Below are 21,285 nucleotides of genomic sequence, written 5' to 3' on the forward strand. Positions count from 1 at the left end.
TCTGACATAAAACTATTCCTCTTTTGAAGGGAAGGCATCCGAACAAATCCTTGGCACAGTCACGGAGTCCTGCATGGCACCCTCCTACAACAACCTGTATGCGGGCCATCTGGAGGAAACCTACCTAGCTTCTCAAACCCCTGGTCTAGTTCAAATTCATTGATGATATCTTCACAATTTGGACTCGTGGCCAAGACACCCTATCCTCATTCCTTCTCAACTTCACCTTCTCACCCATCCGCTTCAACTGGTCCTTCTCAATGCAGCATGGCACCTTCCTGGATGTCACCTCATCTGTTATGGACCTATACACGCCTTGTGATGAAGCAGGTTTGGCCTCCACCATCCTATTTTGTCCTTTATACTGCTGATTACAATAGCTACGATATATACTAGTTTTTCCCTCTTCGTGCTGTTATTTTTCCTAAAAATTTTAATGATAGAATCAGTTATCTGACCACACATTACATGAATTTACAAACTAACATAAATTAATTTACCCTCTGAAATCTATTTATTCATATACAATTCACTATTCTGAACGTTTTGTGTTAATTACTTTTCCTGGAAATGATGTATTTCAAAAGTAGTTGTATTTCAAAGTTTTTGATCTAGAAGACAGTCATAAAAATCTCGTGACTAATAAATAGATTCAGAAAAGTAGATTATCTCTAAACTGTAGGCCAATTTTTTCTCGTTTCAAAGACATTTTTATTTTGGCTCAGACATAATTAACTCAGGAGATATAATTAATTAAAGATTTCAACCAGCCCAAACTTTCAGCTCATATTGTGATAAAACTGCACAAATTTCCAGAATACGTTAACATACTACTGATGGGATAAATTTTCTGAACCCAGTGACAACAATAACAAATATGTAATTGCCATAATTAAGAGTTGTGTAATTTTTAACCAAATTTTGATAACCAATATGGATGCCATACCTAAAAGTCCAGAATTCCCATAGTGTAAGCATAACTTGGTTCTGTATATTTTAATAGCTATTGCTCAAATTGGTAATTTGATAAATGAAGTCTGACTATAATTACTACATCTATTTAAAAATGTATAATTTGACCTAGGGAAATTTCTAATAATAATCAAATAACCAAAATCACGAAATGCGCTCAATTCTGTCATTAAGCTTCCAGTTTTTCTTGGAGTTAAGTTGTAGTCAATATGTAACTTTCCCTGCAATTTCTGTATTCTGTACAGTGTGTACTCGTGTCGTCGTTTGAACTATCCTCGGGATTATTTGAGAATATGAATAGTGATTATTACAGTCAGTGAGAGACTTAACAAGTAACATTCATAAACGTGCCACTATACCTTAATGAACTATCATCATTTCACATACCTTGTAAACAGTTTGTTGGTCTGCTATAGGAAAATTTCTTTGCATGCCAATTAATTCATTATTCACATCCTTTTGACAAAGTGTAATTTAAATTTATCCATCAAATGTGAGTACAAGGAGACCTGGGTAAACATTTTTGGTCTGTAATGAGGCCTGGTCTTTAGTAATGTGAATCAGAGTTTGTACATATATATGTGAAGTGATTTTGTGTGCACATTTGAAAAGAGAACTACTGGACTTCTCTCTCTCTCTCTCTCTCTCTCTCTCTCTCTCTCTCTCTCTCTTCCCCCCCCCCCCCTCTTTTTTTTTAGAGGTACAATTCTATCATGAACATTTTCAGCTAATGTATCAGTGGTGCATCTACTGAGGGAGCAACATTAATCTACAATCAGGTCCCCTTGTTATCATTACAGACTCTCTCTACATTAAACCCACCAATCACCAACAGAACCTGCATTTTGACAGCTGCCATCTCTTCAATACTAAAACATTCTTCCCATTCAGCCTGGCTACCTGGGGATGGTGTACGAGTATCTACAGTGACAAGAACTCCCTTACCCAGTATGCTGAAGGCCTCACCAAGGCCTTCACGGACAGTCACTATCCCCCAGACATAGTCTGCAAACAGATGCAACAAAACCTCCTAAAGTGGTGTTCCATCGCCCACCCAGCCTCAGCAACATCCTAATCTGTCCCTGTGCCCCAGGGATCATATCCTTCTGGAAGACCCAGATGCAAGACATGCCCAGTCCGTCCACCAAGCACTTCTTATTCCAGTCATCACAGGCCAGGCTCCCTGTGAAGGCAGCCTTGTCATATACCAGCTTTGCTGCAACCACTGCATAGCATTTTATATTGATACGACTACCAACCAGCTGTCAACCATGATTAATGGCGACCACAACTGTCACCGATGTAGACCATCCTGTGGCATGAATTACAGTAGAACACAACCTGCATGATTTCAGTCACTGTTCCCCAGCCCAGGCCATCTGGATCCTCCACCACCATCTTGTCTGAACTGCAGAGATGGGAGCTATCCGTATAACACATTCTCCACTCGTGAAATTGTCTCTGCCTCAGCCTATGGCAGCCTACCATCGACCTAACAGTAACCACCCCTCTGTCGTATCACCTCCTCCATATTCACATCCCCTCACCCTCATTATGTGCCGCTCTCTGCCAATGCACCCACCTGTCTTTCACCTTCCCTTGTCCTTTCCTTTTCCACTTCCCATTCCCCTCTCCCTTACCCCCCCCCCCCCCCCAAAAAAAAAAAAACCCCCAACTATCCTGCCCCACTAGTCCCTGCACACTCTGCCAGTAAGTGCTCCTCTCTCCCCCCCCCCCCCCCCCACCCCACCTGTAACCTGCTATCCCTACCCCACTCTAGATTGCTGCTTTCATTCCATGTGACAGTTGCATTCTAGTCGTAGCTGCTGGAGATGGTGGTTGTGTGTGTGAATGTGTCTGTGTTTCCTTTTCTGAAAAGGTCTTTAGCCAAAAGCTATATATATATGGAACAGTGTTTTAATTTTGCCTGTCCACAACTAAACATGTCGTCTTTAGAATGAGTAGTAATCTATCCTTTTCCTAAGATTGTAGAGTTTGCTCTTATCATGAACTAAGGAGCAGTTTCATTTCACATGCTCTGGATTTCCTTCCTTGTTGGATCTGTTGCACAAAATTGCTCTCGCAAGATGAAAATCAATTTGTAATGATAGTTAGTTCATGTTACATATAGTAAACTTTTATTTCCACAACTGTTGTGCTTATCAGACTAACTCATTTTATGCTGTGTGCAAATACTTTGCTTAGTAATGATAAATGTAAACAAGCATTCATTGAATCTTCACAATTTGTTGTAAGTGTCTTCCTCACTTAATCACCAGGTTACACACTGGACTCCCTATACCATTGATTTCACTATTTTGTGGTTAATTTAGCCACATTTTATTAATCAGTAAGAACTTCATATTTTGTCACAATCCATTTACATATCTTTACTGCTGAAATTTGTGTTATTGATTTGATGTCATCATGACAGTAGTAACTAAATTATTTTTTTAAAAAAGAATTGCTTTGTCTCTGCAATAAAATAAGTCTCACTTATTTAATGAAAGTAATGTGCTTTAGCAGAAACTAAACACACTATTAATACTGTGTGTTAAAGTCAGAAAGAAGGTTAGACACTGTTGACCTTTCATGCTCTTTGATTTCTATTTTATCTTTGTTGTTCTTACTTAAAACTAATTGAAATTGTGTAATGCATCACAACCTGGAAGAAAGTGTTTCTGTGGTATTTTCAGGTATTCATGTTGCTTAATGTTATTTGATCCACCATTGTCTACAGGACACTGATACACCTTGAAACACCTCTTTGTTTCAGTTTATTGCCTGGATGCAAAAATGAGGTTTGATGACAATGCCGATTTCAGGCAGAAAGAATTGTTCGCTCTTAGAGACTGGACACAAGAGGATGAAAAGGAAGTAGAAGCTGCAAAGCATTCCTTAAACTACATAGCACTTGATGGTAAAAACCGACTTCCCTTAAAGCTCAACCTTACAAAATTTTTGTATTCAGTGTCATAAACACGTGATTTCTGTTTGAATTCACAGATTTGATAGTTCTATTGTTTAGTGTAGTCATTCTACATTGTTACAATTTGCTCATTCATTGTAGTTTCCTGTTATCACATAAGGGTCAATCCATACCAAGTGGTCCAGCACTGGTTGCTTGACAATCTCAGAAAAATTTTATATTTGCTTGGTGAAGTCCCCAATGTTTAGTTTTCACAAAAATATTTTTTTAAAAAATTATTATTTATTATTTTGAAATGGTGGCCATATTTGTTCCAGGTCACTTGTGTTTTTCGTATTTGCAAGCATCTTCATTTTTCACAATTATTCAGTAGTGGATTGTCCTAAGCCATTTAGATAAAATGCATTTAGTTCAGCACACTCTGGGCTACAAATTAACATCATTATCACTTAGCTGAATGTATTCTTTAATATATATTTAATAGTTCAGGTATCAGCCACAAATTAAGAAAACTCAATTTTGAACAGTAGTTTTCCAAAGAAAGATTAATTTCTCAGCTTAATAGTTTTTCTGCTATTACACTGTATAGTATAGCTACTTTTTAGAGAGTATCAATGGTGGGCAGCTTACACTTAAAAAATATACTATTTAAAAAAAATGGATTTTTTAATTTTTCCATTTTGTGGCCTGCAATATCTTTGTTGGGGGACCAAATAAAAATCTGAAAATTTCACAGTTAATAGACCTTTACGATACCAAACTTAAGTATAAATTTCAACTTTGAGATTCAATTGGAAGTTATGGGAAAAAAATTACAAACACGAGTCAAAAATACATTTTTTAACATACGCGATATCTGGTAGGCTAATCAAATAAAGTATACCAATTGCATAATGTAACACACCACATTACACTAGCTAATGATTATTTGTTGAAGCAATGCTGTGGTAATTCTTTCAGCAGGCTAACAATTGCATCTGCAAGCATATAAAAGTCTGATTGTTGTCTTCCCCCTTACACCAACAGTTGTCTACTCACACTTAGTTAGAAGTTCTTGAAGTGTCAGTTGAAAAATGGTGTCTCAGTGTTCCATTGGTGTTATTATTAATGAAGCATGTCATAAAAGTGTGTATGGAGTGTATTCTAAAGATATTACTTTAATCGACAATTACAGTGAAGAAGGAAAAGTGTTGTTTTACTTAAGAGTCCGCACAGAGGTCAAAATCAACATGCAAGTACCATGAAATGAAATACTTAAAAAAAATTTCATCACCTTTTTGGTTGGTCTTGCATGGACCCTTTTGAGAAACTTAAGAAACTTATAACAAAAGGTCTGCGAGAAATAACATTTGATTATTATTCTAAAAGTAAAAGCCGTTTTGTCACTCATACCAGGAAAATCATTGTGTCCAACATGTTAGTCTAAGATACTTGTAATTCACAACAGAAAGGATAGTGAAACCTCAGATACAGAATTTTGTGACTTACCAGTAACCATTAAAAAAGTAGATACAGCTTGTGAAATCCTGGGTATATCGCCTGCTAGTAAAATTAGAAAACCAAGTCAAGATAAAATACTAAGTGCCTTGAATACAAAAATTGAGAAAGTGGCAGCTACAGTCAAAAGTAATTTGAAAGTTTCATTTCAAAATACAATTTGTGCTAAAACAAATGGAAGTTCTAAAACTTCACCAACCGAGTATGATGATTTGATAGAAAAACTAAGTGAAGTACTTCAAACAAAGAGGATAAAATTATCAGTTTACTGCCAAATTCTTGGAGTCGAGCAAAAGTTAGTGATGAATTTAATGTGCCAGAATGTCTTGTTAAGTTAACAAGGCAATTAGCAAAAGAACAGGTAATTTTACCAACATTACAAAAGAAAAGTGCATCTAATTTGGTAGATGAAAACACAGTCAATAAAGTTATTAAGTATTATGATGATAATAACAGCCGTTTGATCTCTGCAAAAAAGACTGTGTTTCTGTGAAAAAAAATGTTTCTAAGATTCAAAGACAACAAGGGTTAATATTGTGTAATTTAAATGAACTATTCACTGAATTTCAAAAAGAAAATCCTGACATTAAAATTGGAAGATCAAAGTTTTGTGAGTTGAGACCAAGATGGTGTATTGTTGTAGGGGCATCTGGCACCCAAAATGTTTTTGTTTGTATCATCAGAACGTAAAGTTGATGATAGATGGGGCCAATCTTACAGTTGATTATAAAGACCTTTTGGAAGTTATGGTATGCAAATGTTGGTGGTTAACCTTAAAAATCTTAAAATGCATCATTTTATTGCAATAGCTCAAAGTAAATTTTTGAAAGACAAAAAGCAAACCTTGGCAGCTGATGAATGCTTAGTTCTTGCTGACTTTTTGGAAAATTATTCCTTTATTGTTAAAGATGAAGCACAAGGGCACCACTGGGTAAACAAACAGGCCACAGTTCATTCATTTGTATTCTATTACGAAGATGAAGATAAACTAATGAGCCACAGCTTTTGTGTCATAAGTGACTACCTTGAACACAACCCTACAGCAGTGCACATTTTTCAACTAAAATTAACAAACTACATTTAACAGCACCACCCTTCCATAAAAAATCTGATTTACTTTTCGTATGGGGCAGCAAGTATATATAAAACAAAAAAAATTATTAACGTATTTCATAAAGAAGTTTTTGGGTTTGATGTAGAATGGCACTTTTTCACTTCGTGACAGGGGAAGAATGCTTTTGGGGGTACAACAAAACAAGCTGTCGCAAAAGCAAGTCTGCAACAGTGTCTTGAAGGAAAGATACAACACTTGTCAGAAGATTAAAGGCACGCGATCTTTTCATTGTTTTGTACTGCATTCACACAACTTACTGAAGTGTAAGATCGCATCAACTTCACCTGATAGTGAACTTCATCAGTGTGGAATACTTTTACAACTGATTCTTCAAAATGAAGACATAGTGGCTTGGGTTTACAATGATCGGTGGTGGATTGGCGAAGTTGATAATATTGACTGTCAAAACCAAGATGTTCATGTTGTATTTTATCACCCTCCAGGACCAAGGACATCTTTTAAAAAAATAGAGAAGGATCAAGTTTGGATGTCACTTAAAAATATACTAAGGAAGCTGTCTCCCATGGAATTTACAACTGTGACTGGGCAAACTTATAATCTAACACCCAAACTGAGTGAACAAATTTCTCAAATGTCCAATGAGCGATTTACTATAAACAAATAAAGAGAGATCAATATAATGTAATTAGTAGCCTTATTTTCAATAAAAAAAGTAAGTAATCATAGATATTAAATTATATACTGTTACTGACATATTTTATTCCATAAGCCTAGATATCGCATATATTAAAAAATGTATTTTTGACTCGTGTTTGTAATTTTTTTCCCATAACTTCCAATTGAATCACAAAGTTGAAATTTATGCATAAGTTTGATATCATAAAGGTCTATTAATTGTGAAATTTTCAGAGTTTTATCTGGTCCCCTAACAAAGATAATTGCTGGCCACAAAATGGAAAAATTAAAAAAAATCCATTTTTAAAAATAGTGTATTCTTTTAAGTGTAAGCTGCTCACCATTGATATTTTATAAAAAGTAACTATACTATACAGTGTAATAGCAGAAAAAATATTAAAGTTGAGAATTAATCTTTCTTTGGAAAACTACTGTTCAAAAATTGAGTTTTTTAATTTGTGGCTGATAACTTTGAACTATTAAAAATATATTAAAGAATACATTCAGCTAAGTGATAATGATGTTAATTTGTAGCCCAGAGTGTGTTGAACTAAATACATTTTGTCTGAAAGGATTAAGACAATCCACTACTGAGTAATTGTAAAAAATGTAGATGCTCGCAAATACGAAAAAACGCATGTGGCCTGGAACAGATATGGCCGCCATTTCAAAATAATAAACAATAAATTTTTTTTAAATATTTTTGTGACTGCTAAACATTGATGAATTTACCCAGCAAATTTTTCTGAGATGGTTAAGCAACCAATTTTTTTTTTTTTTTTCTCAGACTACTTTGTATGGATTGACCCATAACTGGTATTTTAATAGAGAAAGAGTTAACCACCCCTGCCAGTCAACCATATCATACACATGATCAGAATGTTGAATGAACTGCTTATCTTGATTTCCAAATGTGCTCTCTGTACTTAAATGACATTTATGATAGAGGACAGTCATTGCAAAATGAGTTAAAATAAAAGTTCTTACGGCTGGCCGTGGAAACTTCGTTCAGGAAAAGTGCACTCACTCTATATTTTGCAAATGATGTAGTTTCATTGCTAAGTGTCCAAAAGCTCTGCATTGAAAAGTTCTTTAATTTGTTTAAATTTTTGGTGGATAGTGCTCAGATCCTAGTATTTGCTTTTGCGATGTGGGACAAACTGTTAAGGGCTGTTCACTTTGCCACGTTGTTGTTTAAGATGTTTGTAAATGGATGATAGAGAGTAAAAGTACATCAACACACAAATTCTCACACCTTTAGAGAGTAATAAAATTGTTAAGCAAAAAAATCATCATGGATTTTTTGCCAAATAAGTTCATAGTACGAGTGCAACTTTCTGGAAAGGCTACTCTCCCTTTTCCATCTTCTGGAGAGGTATTGACCTGTCACAGACTGTCTCATTGAATAGGTACCAATGACAAGCATTTAAAATTTGCAAACATGACTTCACAGAATTTTAATAATGACCCAATAGATTATGTAGTTGGCATGTGATGTCTACCATCCAGCATTACCCTAAATAATGCCGACTGCAGCCCGTTCCATCATCTTGCTGAGCTGTACTGAGGGCAAAGCCTTCATCTCGATTAGTGAGGTTCATCATCACTTTTATCTCAGTTGATTTCTTCATAATGCTGGCCCAGAAACCATAAGCTGAGGAGATGACAGTTGTCTCTTCAAAATCAAGCACGTACTTTTTCATTAAGCTATGCTCGGCCACTGTAGATTTATTTTTCTGTCTTAGCCTTACATTGTCAATATGTTCTGTGCAACATAGGCAAACAGAGCACTGTGTTTGTCCCATGTAAGATATTCAACATTCAGTTGGAGTGTGATTGTCTCCAGATGGATAGTCAGAGGGCACCTTTCACACTGCTCAGCAGTTGTGTGGCTTAAAATCCCAATGCTGTTATCTGCATAAGGAGATGGATAGTGACCAGAGTGATGACTGCAGACTGCTATCCTGTTATGGAGGGCTGGTCTGTTACAACAGAGTGGACTGTCCACTCCACAAATAAAGAGCCCCGGCCAGGCCAAGGGTACAACACTCACTCTATTAGCTGCATCTCATCCATATGTTGAAGGCTCATAAAGTTTCAGTTAATCTACCAAAGTGTGTAGCATGAGCTAAAGCTTAGAGGTGTTTCACCACAGCATAAGCAGTCACATGTACTTCTATATACCCACACAAGAGATTTAACTAAATATAATTAAAAAATATGCCCACTATAAATTTAGCTGCCATAAAAACTTCATCTAGGCAACAACTCAATAAGTAGACAGCATTTTTTTCTTGTAAACTTTCTGCATCACATAAAACTTGAAAATAAAAATAAATGTTAAAATAAAAAAAATATCCATCCTGTGTTTACATGAAAGGGCATTGCAATTTTACAGTAAAAATTTTGGTGATAGCCTCAACAAGTAATTGTAGAAAAATAGAATGCCTTTCACATTTTGAAAACTTATTTTACTGCTTTTGCCTGATATGATAAGTCCTGTGTGGCTGAAATTACATTCTGCCAAGGTGTTAAATCTGCACCTACACTATTACTCTGCAGTTACCACTTGCGTGTTTCACAGAAGGTTCATAGAACAACACTGACTATTTCTTGACCTTCTCTACTCTTGACCAGCACTTGGGAAAACAGAACACCTAAATCTTTTTCTGAGACCTCTGACATCTCTTACTGCTGTGGTCATTTCTTCCTGTGTGGTTGGGAGTCAACAAAACATTTTGCCATTCTGAAGAAAAAGGGAAGGATTGGAATTTTGTGAAAAGATTAAGTCACAACAAGAAAAGACTTTGTTTTAATGATTGCCACCTCACCTTGCTTATCATATCCGTGATAGTTTCTTCCTTACTTCATGATCACACAAAATGAGCTGCCCCATTTTGATCCCCTCTGTCTTATCAGAGTGGGTAAGGATCCCATACTGCACAGTATTACTCCAGAAGAGGATGGTCAAGCATAGTGTTGGTGGTCTCTCTAGTAATTTTCTTACACCTTATCAGTGTTCTGTCAATAAGTCTTTGGTTCACTTTCCCCACGATATTTTTTTGCAATGATTACAATTTATGGCATTTGTGGCTGTAATCCCTTAGAGTTCAGTGAATCTACAGCCTATCAGTTACTGTGTAATGTGACTATTGTGACAGGAAAACACAAATCCAAATGTATTACTGAGATGATGATTGAGATACGAAGTTTGATTGAAGCCACTTGTGAAGAAATGCCTTCTGGAAATCTAGAAATGTGGAATCACCTTGAGATCTCTTGTCCATAGCATCATTACTTCGCATGAGTGAAGAGACATGCTGGTTGTGTGCCAGCATTGCATTTTCTGAAAGATGTTTCATTAAATTGGACAGAGCATGTGTTCCAAAATCCTGCTACAAATCAGCGTCAATGAGAGGGGTCTGTAATTCAATGGATTACTTCTATTTCCTTTCTTGCGTGTTGGTAGCATCCCTGTAACATTCCAGTCCTTAAATGTGGCTTTTTCATCGAGTGGCGGGTTGTGTATGAGTGCTAAAAATGCAGGTATTTCATCTGTAGACTCTGAACGTAACCTAACTGCTTCATAATCTGTTGCAAGAAACTTGTGTTTATTGCGTGACTGAAGTTGCTTCATTACATAAAGGGTATCTACTTATAAATTACTCATGTTGGCAGCTGTTGTTGGAATTTTGAGGTACTTGTGCATCGTCTTTCGTGATCGCATTTTGGAAAACTGTGTTTAGTAACCCTGCTTTACTTGCACTTATGTCAGTTACAGCACTTCTACTATCACACAGTGAAGGCATTGATTGTGCCTTGCCACTGCTACACTTTGCGTACGACCAGAATCTTTCTGGATTTTCTGCCAGATTTAAAGACAATTTTATTGTGGATTCTATTAAAAACATCTCCCACTGAAGTCCGCACAAAGTTTAGAGCACCCAGAAACTGTTGCCTATCTTCCAGATTTTACATTCTTCCAAATCTAACATGCTTTTTTGCTGCTTCTGCAACAGTGTTCTGATGTACACACATCAAAAAGAGTTTTGCATCAACTTGGTTCCGAGAGTTTCGGAACCTGTACAGAAAATTGGAAAAGAGGTAAACATAAACGTCATTTCCGCCCTTTTTATTGCTCATGAAAACCACACATTGCATGTTGTACCATCATACAGTGAGACCTTCAGAGGTGGTGGTCCAGATTGCTGTACACACCGGTACCTCTAATTCCCAGTAGCATGTCCTCTTGCATTGATGCATGCCTGTATTCATCGTGGCACACTATTCACAAGTTCAGCAAGGCACTGTTGGTCCAGATTGTCCCACTCCTCAATGGCGATTCGGCGCATAGATCCCTCAGAGTGGTTGGTGGGTCACATCGTCCGTAAGCAGCTCTTTTCAATCCATCCCAGACATATTCGATAGGGTTCATGTCTGGAGAACATGCTAGCCCCTCTAATCGAGCGATGGTGTTATCCTGAAGGAAGTCATTCATACGATGTGCATGATGGGGGCACGAACTGTCATCCATGAAGACAAAAGCCTTGCCAAAATGCTGCCAATATTGTTGCACTATCAGTCAGAGGGTGGCATTCACGTTTCGTATAGCCGTTATGGCACTTTACATGATCACCAGTGGCGTACGTCGGCCCCACATAATGCCACCCAAAAACGGCAGGGAACCTCCACCTTGCTGCACTCGCTGGACAGTGTGTCTACAGCGTTCAGCCTGACCAGGTTGCTTCCAAACACGTCTCCGACGATTGCCTGGTTGAAGGCATATGTGACACTCATCAGTGAAGGGAACGTGATGCCAATCCTGAACGGTCCATTCGGCATGTTGGTGGGCCCATCTGTACCGCGCTGCATGGTGTCGTGGTTGCAGAGATGGACCTCGCCATGGACATCGGGAGTGAAGTTGCGCATCATGCAGCTTATTGCGCACATTTTGAGTTGTAACACGACGTCCTGTGGCTACACAAAAAGCATTATTCAACATTGTGGTGGTGTTGTCAGGGTTCCTCAGAGCCATAATCGTTAGGTAGAGGTCATCCACTGCAGTAGCAGCCCTTTGGCAGCCTGAGCGAGGCATATTCGGACATCATCACTTTGGTTCACTCAGAGACGCATGGACACTTCTCTTGTTGAGAGGTCTTCCTGCCACAAAGTAACAATGCGGACGCTATCGAACTGCGGTATTGAACATCTAGGCGTGGTTGAAATATAGACAACACGAGCTGTGTATCTCCATCCTGATGGAATGACTGGAACTGATCAGCTGTCGGACCCAGTTTGTCTAATAGGTGCTGCTTATGCATGGTTGTTTACATCTTTAGGCGGGTTTAGTGATATCTCTGACCAGTCAAAGGGACTGTGTCTGTGATACAATATCCACTGTCATCGTCTATCTTCAGGAGTTCTGGGAACTGGGGTGATGCAAAAAAAATTTTTTTTTTTTTATGTGAGTATTTTGTGTACTGTGGGGATTTGATGCGTATGTGTATTTACTTCGTATAAAACACTGTTACCACCAGTACTTCTTTGAATTAACTAGTTGACACTTGCATAATTAATATGGAAGGACTGGAGACTTCGTCTTAGGATGCTCCAAGACAATTTTTGTCTGCTGTTTTAAATATACGTTTTCCATTTGTTTCTTGTGAATTTGGATGGAATATATCAGTCTCGCTACAAGCATCTTTTGGTTACCGATTCCTATATCCATCAAGATGCTCTCCATTTGCTCAGGATTGTTTGTCACTAAGAGGTATAGTATGTTTTCGTCATCATTTACACTTGGTGTGGGCTACTTAACTAATTTCTCAAAATAAACTAGCAGCAGGAATGGCATAAATTTTACATGCCAGCATACAAAAGTTTGGAAGTAGTTATGCCACAATTTCCAGTAGTAAGGCAAGTTATTTGGGTCATTGTTGTCGTTCTGGCCTGTTGTTAGATAGTATCATCTTATCTTCAAAACACACACAAATATTTTCAAGTGTTTAATTCTCAGAAGCCCAAATTTAACAAAGGACAAACATTTCATTCAAAAATCTTTTCTTTTGTGTGTTTCCTCAGAGTCCTTCTCCCTTTCCAGATTAGAGATGTTCACATGTTGACTTATTAAGATAGATGCAGTAGCTTTCTGTTATTCTGAGATAGAAGCATTTTCAGAGTTCGCTCATTACCAGTTGGTGATTGCAGTAGCTCTTGCCAGATAACATCCACATTAAACCACACGTGCTTAAATTGTAAAAATTAAAAGAATGCAGTGGACATCGGTTCCCCTTGTTCAGTGGCACTTCATAAAATTGTAATGATAGTTCTCATATTGTTTGTCAGCTAGATTCTTCATCTGAGACAGGTAAAACCTCTGTGGATGTACTGTACCTCAAAGCAAACCATTTTCACAACTTCCTGGCTGATCATTGAAGGACTTTACTGCCATCCTCGACCATGTAGTAGTTTCATATCAGAAACCCAAGGTGTTCTCCTTGTCTTGTGTGCCACCCAAAATTGGTCACTTGCCAAGCAAAAATGTTAACAACAATTATTACTTTATTTTTCAAACAATTACATATTGTTAACAACCATATGTGCCTGATAATCACACATTGTGCAAGGTGCAAATGCTAGACTTAAGAGAGAAAATGATTTACTCTTTGGATCACAACAAACTCTTTCTGATACAGAACTGCAGAAAAGTATATGACAACAGTTTATTATAAGAAAACCTCAGAAAACACTGGATTTCCAATGATTAACGATTTGTATTCCTTCTCATTGTTTTCAGAGTCAGTGACACTGCTAGCCAGTGTAAATTTTAGGGATGATATGTTGAGTGGCACTGTAGCTTATCCGCTTGCTTCGTGAGTTCAGCCTGCACTGAAGTGTGCGAGCTGTGCCAGGATGGTGGGAGCAGAGCCTAGCTGGCTTGCCAGAGTACATTGGGGCCCTGCGATCCGTGCCAGACTGATGCCCTTCATGTTACACAACCCAGCTTGACTGACACCTTTAATGCAGGGCAGGAGGGTTTGCATTACCTCAGTGATGCTGAGGGCTATGGTCGTGATAGTATAGCTGCTGGCATGGTCAACCAGGTCTGACAGACCTCAGTGGAGGGGTCTGACAAAGAGTATCCAGGGAAGGAGGATCTGTGGTTGCCCCCCCCCCCCCCATCCCCCCTCCCATCTGCAGGGAGCTCCGCCAGCAGTGGTTGCGTACAGATATTGCGACCTGGGTTTCTCTGCTGGGGCTGGCCAGTACCACAAGACCTCTTTTACAGTAAACTCTGGGCATTCTTCAAAGACCATTGTTGGGTGTGGCAGTGGAATTATCTGTGTTTTGGGGATGGAGCCTTTTATTTCACAACCTGTACTGCGAAGAAGGTACACTCCTAAAAAAGGGGGGGGGGGGGCAGCTTCCTCAACCTTTGAGATGTGCTATGTGCTGATGAGGGAAATGGTTGTTAGAAGTGAAACCTCTGGGGCACCAGCTGCCCTCCTGTTGTATAAGGCTTGCCCAGGTGCACAGAGCTTTGTCTGGGTTGACATTTGTTTCCATAATGGCTTGTGGGATCCCTATGGAATTACTTAAATTCATGTCTACTCCTGATGGGATGGGTGTACTGTCAGGTAGTACTTATAACCACCCAACAGAGCGAGCTCGGTTGGCCAGTCTGCCTGAGAAGTAGTCTCAGAATTATAGTACTGCCTTCATAATTAAGAGAGTAGATGGTAACTCCCCCCCCCCCCCCCCCCCCCCCCCCCCCCCCCCCCCCCATGAACCATGGACCTTGCCGTTGGTGGGGAGGCTTGCGTGCCTCAGCGATACAGATAGCCGTACCGTAGGTACAACCACAACGGAGGGGTATCTGTTGAGAGGCCAGACAAACGTGTGGTTCCTGAAGAGGGGCAGCAGCCTTTTCAGTAGTTGCAAGGGCAACAGTCTGGATGATTGACTGATCTGGCCTTGTAACAATAACCAAAACGGCCTTGCTGTGCTGGTACTGCGAACGGCTGAAAGCAAGGGGAAACTACGGCCGTAATTTTTCCCGAGGGCATGCATCTTTACTGTATGATTAAATGATGATGGCGTCCTCTTGGGTAAAATATTCCGGAGGTAAAATAGTCCCCCATTCGGATCTCCGGGCGGGGACTACTCAAGAGGATGTCGTTATCAAGAGAAAGAAAACTGGTGTTCTACGGATCGGAGCGTGGAATGTCAGATCCCTTAATCGGGCAGGTAGGTTAGAAAATTTAAAAAGGGAAATGGATAGGTTAAAGTTAGATATAGTGGGAATTAGTGAAGTTCGGTGGCAGGAGGAACAAGACTTCTGGTCAGGTGACTACAGGGTTATAAACACAAAATCAAATAGGGGTAATGCAGGAGTAGGTTTAATAATGAATAGGAAAATAGGAATGCGGGTAAGCTACTACAAACAGCATAGTGAACGCATTATTGTGGCCAAGATATACGAAGCCCACACCTACTACAGTAGTACAAGTTTATATGCCAACTAGCTCTGCAGATGACGAAGAAATTGAAGAAATGTATGATGAAATAAAAGAAATTATTCAGATAGTGAAGGGAGACGAAAATTTAATAGTCATGGGTGACTGGAATTCGAGTGTAGGAAAAGGGAGAGAAGGAAACGTAGTAGGTGAATATGGATTGGGGCTAAGAAATGAAAGAGGAAGCCGCCTGGTAGAGTTTTGCACAGAGCACAACTTAATCATAACTAACACTTGGTTTAAGAATCATGATAGAAGGTTGTATACATGGAAGAACCCTGGAGATACTAAAAGGTATCAGATAGATTATATAATGGTAAGACAGAGATTTAGGAACCAGGTTTTAAATTGTAAGACATTTCCAGGGGCAGATGTGGACTCTGACCACAATCTGTTGGTTATGACCTGTAGATTAAAACTGAAGAAACCGCAAAAAGGTGGGAATTTAAGGAGATGGGACCTGGATAAACTGAAAGAACCAGAGGTTGTACAGAGTTTCAGGGAGAGCATAAGGGAACAATTGAAAGGAATGGGGGAAAGAAATACAGTAGAAGAAAAATGGGTAGCTCTGAGGGATGAAGTAGTGAAGGCAGCAGACGATCAAGTAGGTAAAAAGAAGAGGGTTAGTAGAAATCCTTGGGTAACAGAAGAAATATTGAATTTAATTGATGAAAGGAGAAAATATAAAAATGCAGTAAATGAAGCAGGCAAAAAGGAATACAAACGTCTCAAAAATGAGATCGACAGGAAGTGCAAAATGGCTAAGCAGGGATGGTTAGAGAACAAATGTATGGATGTAGAGGCTTATCTCACTAGGGGTAAGATAGATACTGCCTACAGGAAAATTAAAGAGACCTTTGGAGAAAAGAGAACCACTTGTATGAATATCAAGAGCTTTGATGGAAACCCAGTTCTAAGCAAAGATGGGAAAGCAGAAAGGTGGAAGGAGTATATAGAGGGTCTATACAAGGGCGATGCACTTCAGGACAATATTATGGAAATGGAAGAGGATGTAGGTGAAGATGAAATGGGAGATACGATACTGCGTGAAGAGTTTGACAGAGCACTGAAGGACCTGAGTCGAAACAAGGCCCCCGGAGTAGACAAAATTCCATTGGAACTACTGACGGCCTTGGGAGAGCCAGTCCTGACAAAACTCTACCATCTGGTGAGCAAGATGTACGAAACAGGCAAAATACCCTCAGACTTCAAGAAGAATATAATAATTCCAATCCTAAAGAAAGCAGGTGTTGACAGATGTGAAAATTACCGAACCATCAGTTTAATAAGCCACAGCTGCAAAGTACTAACACGAATTCTTTACAGACGAATGGATAAACTAGTAGAAGCCGACCTCGGGGAATATCAGTTTGGATTCCGTAGAAATACTGGAACATGTGAGGCAATACTGACCTTACGACTTATCTTAGAAGAAAGATTAAGGAAAGGCAAACCTACGTTTCTAGCATTTGTAGACTTAGAGAAAGCTTTTGACAATGTTGACTGGAATACTCTCTTTCAAATTCTAAAGGTGGCAGGGGTAAAATATGGGGAGCGAAAGGCTATTTACAACTTGTACAGAAACCAGATGGCAGTTATAAGAGTCGAGGGGCATGAAAGGGAAGCAGTGGTTGGGAAGGGAGTGAGACAGGGTTGTAGCCTCTCCCCGATGTTATTCAATCTCTATATTGAGCAAGCAGTAAAGGAAACAAAAGAAAAATTTGGAGTAGGTATTAAAATCCATGGAGAAGAAATAAAAACTTTGAGGTTCGCCGATGACATTGTAATTCTGTCAGAGACAGCAAAGGACTTGGAAGAGCAGTTGAACGGAATGGGTGGTGTCTTGAAGGGAGGATATAAGATGAACATCAACAAAAGCAAAACGAGGATAATGGAATGTAGTCGAGTTAAGTCGGGTGATGCTGAGGGTATTAGATTAGGAAATGAGACACTTAAAGTAGTAAAGGAGTTTTGCTATTTGGGGAGCAAAATAACTGATGATGGACGAAGTAGAGAGGATATAAAATGTAGACTGGCAATGGCAAGGAAAGCGTTTCTGAAGAAGAGAAATTTGTTAACATCGAGTATAGATTTAAGTGTCGGGAAGTTATTTCTGAAAGTATTTATATGGAGTGTAGCCATGTATGGAAGTGAAACATGGACGGTAAATAGTTTGGACAAGAAGAGAATAGAAGCTTTTGAAATGTGGTGCTACAGAAGAATACTGAAGATTAGATGGGTAGATCACATAACTAATGATGAAGTATTGAATAGGATTGGGGAGAAAAGAAGTTTGTGGCACAACTTGACCAGAAGAAGGGATCGGTTGGTAGGACATGTTCTGAGGCATCAAGGGATCACCAATTTAGTATTGGAGGGCAGCGTGGAGGGTAAAAATCATAGGGGGAGACCAAGAGATGAATACACTAAGCAGATTCAGAAGGATGTAGGTTGCAGTAGGTACTGGGAGATGAAGAAGCTTGCACAGGATAGAGTAGCATGGAGAGCTGCATCAAACCAGTCTCAGGACTGAAGACCACAACAACAACAACACATGGTAACTTTGGGAAGGTTTTACCTTTTCATATTCACAAGGCATTAGAGCTTATTGCTGGGTCCTTAAAAAGATTTAAATGACTTCATAGTGCAACATTTCTAGTTGAACCTCCCTCATCAAATTGTGGATCTAAGCTTATGGAATGCTAGACCTTAGATGACTACCCTGTTGTGGCTGAGTTGCAGAATACCCTTAACTTCTGTAGAGGCATGTTTACCTGCCCCGATATAATGTGGGTGAAACCTGAGGATTTGCCTGAAGAATGGAAAAGTATGGGTGTCATGGAAGTGTAGAAATGTGGGAGGAGAATCCGTGGCACATTTGAAAAAATTACAACATTATTTATAATGTTCAACACTCCAGAATTACCTGAACCTATTCTTGCAGCCTGTATCCATCATAAGGTTAGACTGTTTGTTCCCCACAGAATGTGATGCTTCAGGTGTCAGATTTGGTCGTACCACTATGGTTTGTAATGGGACAGAAAACTATAAGGCGTTGAAAGTCACAAGACGCATACCCTGTGATGAAGCTAAAAAAGCTTTGGCAATTTCCAGTGTTCGCTACTTCTTTTGTGTTGGCCCTTAAGAAGCCAGTCAACTAATTGTGATGTCTCCACACAACTCCAGGCCGCGGATTAAAGCACGAGTATGTACACTAGTCAATGTACCAGTGGGGGGTAAAGCTATACTTGAACCCAAAATCATTTGGAAGCCATCAGCAAAAGTCTTGGAACCTCAGTCACATATCAGTGTACACCATCAGAAGCCCACGAAGCTGTCCTCTTTACCTTTGCAAGCAACTCCTCCCATAAGTTAGGAAAATGTGACCCGAACATTGTTTGAAATCAAAGAAAGTGGCAGTTAAATCTTTGCTGATGGTGATTTTACTGTCGAGGATATCACCCACCATGGAGGAACCAGATAGATGCGCACCGTCTAATATTTCCATTGACCTCTCAGCTAAACCACCGCAAAGGGATTTTGACAAGGACAACCTTCGCTAATCAAGGGCTCCCACAGGGACTTCTTTGTTGTAGTGGAACTTGAATAGGTGCTGATCTGATTGGAAGAATTACGGCTCTTGGCTCAGGAGATATTGTTCTGCATCTTTTTACAAGAAACTCAGTGCTTATAGCACTTTTCATAATAGTGATATTGATTGTTTATTTCAGTGTGATCGTAGTGTTAAAAGTTCAACATCCAGTTGATCTAATACTCTGGAAAAGTTTGTGTGCATGTTTGGATAACTAATGCAGGCAGGTTTGGTGAACTGCTTGTTCTAGATTTACTCTGCAGTGGTGAAAGGGAAAAAGAGGAATATTTACTGGCTTTTATATTCCTTAGCAATATTGATCAAGAATGAAGTGTCTTTAACTACAGCTTAAAAGTACTGCATATTTACAGCCGTCGCGGGTCTTATTTAAATGTGTTATTCAGCTATGATTAGAGTTTTGAAGGCACACTGAAGAATTTAGGTGTATGGTAAAAGTGTAGACTCCAGACTAATGTTGTGGAAGTTGAAATTGGATAGCAAGAGCCAGATAGACAGGAGTTCTATAAATTCTCTTCTGGCCTCTGCTCTACCATTTAAAACATCCTTTTTTTATACCTAATGCAGTTTTGCTAACATTTTCTGACTTCTTAAACAATACATCGTAGTTATAAGTGTTTAAGTAAATACTACATTCTTCATAAAATTATTACGGGAAATATAAAATGATGTGCAATGTAAAGTATGAATGTGTGATTACACATGTGAAAAGCCAGACTCAGCAAAGAAGATGAAACATACAGCTATGAGGTTTTTAAAAAGTCTCTGATAGATAACTGTTTCCCTCCCTTAGCCCCCTACCATGCTGCAATATTCCCCCACTTATGCAAATAAATGGCATCAGCTTGCATTACTTCCTCCTGCTCACTAATGTACTACAGTACTGCCTCGGTCATCTTGAACCATTCCGTAGGGGGGATGAGATTTCTCCTGCTATCTAAGTTTGCCACTCCCTCTTGTGTTACTTCCCCCTGCCAAACCATTTCCACAGTATTGTTGTCAGTTAGTTCAACAACTTCATCATTTGCCATCCATTCTGTGATGCACAGTGCATTGACATCCTCATGTCCCAGTACATTTTTGAGCAATGAAACAGTATTATCCTTTCCATCTATGACATCAGTTTCACACACAGCTTCAAAGTCAAAATGCCCACCTTCATGGTGTAAAAGAATTTTCAGAACCCTTCAAAATTATATGTTCAGAATCTCTTTAGATGCTTCGGAATGGTTAGACAGTCTCCATTATTATGAATTGGCGATATCAACACACTGAGAAGATGGCAGTGATACTTCTTCTTTAGCTTTTCAAGGATGCCCTGGTCTATCAGCTGACACAGCAGTCGGTTTGATGGTAAAAATAATGATTTTATCTGTGAGGTTGTCACTGGCGGGATGTGAAGACACATTGTCAAGAAGTGGCTGAGCTTTCCTCAGTAAATTGTCTTTCAAATATTTCTCTACAGCTGATACAAATTCATTTTGGATCCACACATTAAAGATTTCTGAATTTCTGTGTTTTCTTTTGGTGAGTGTAGTGTATGGGAGGCCTAAACTTGTGATTGCCAGTTGCATTGTTGCAAGGCAATATGGTAACTCATTCCTTGCTTTTCTTGTACCTGTGTGCAGCAGCTCCCCCTCCCCCCTTTTTTTAAGCACACATTTTCATAGGGAGCATGTTGTAATTTAAACCACTCTCATTGCAGTTGTGTAACTGTTCACCAGAAATTCTGTTCTCATCAATTAACTTTGAAAGGTAGTGTTCAAACAATAGCACAGACTGTTTGTCAACAAATGAAGCCTCTCCACTATTGATAATCTGGCAAATACCAAATAGTTTTTTCCACCATAAATCACTCCAGTAAATTATTAATTTTCTCTACCCATTTGCCACTGAAATTGCAATACTTTTCCTGCAGTATCAGCCTAGTAGTGGGCAAACCTTTTTCTCTTAAAATGTTCATGATTGTATACATATAAAGCTTCAACGACGTATTTATGCTTACCTTTCA

General features: G+C 39.0%; 1 protein-coding gene across 1 annotated transcript in view; it reads left to right on the forward strand.

The window, feature by feature from the left end:
- LOC124596213 (succinate--CoA ligase [ADP-forming] subunit beta, mitochondrial) overlaps positions 1 to 21,285 on the forward strand; it is a 91,556-nt gene that overhangs the window by 38,365 nt on the left and 31,906 nt on the right. Inside the window, exon 6 of the mRNA XM_047135268.1 lies at positions 3,749 to 3,892. Within this exon, the coding sequence (XP_046991224.1) occupies positions 3,749 to 3,892 (144 nt within the window). The remainder of the gene's footprint in view (positions 1 to 3,748; positions 3,893 to 21,285) is intronic.

This window comes from Schistocerca americana, chromosome 2, assembly GCF_021461395.2.
Source record: "Schistocerca americana isolate TAMUIC-IGC-003095 chromosome 2, iqSchAmer2.1, whole genome shotgun sequence".
Taxonomy (NCBI): Eukaryota; Metazoa; Arthropoda; class Insecta; order Orthoptera; family Acrididae; genus Schistocerca; species Schistocerca americana.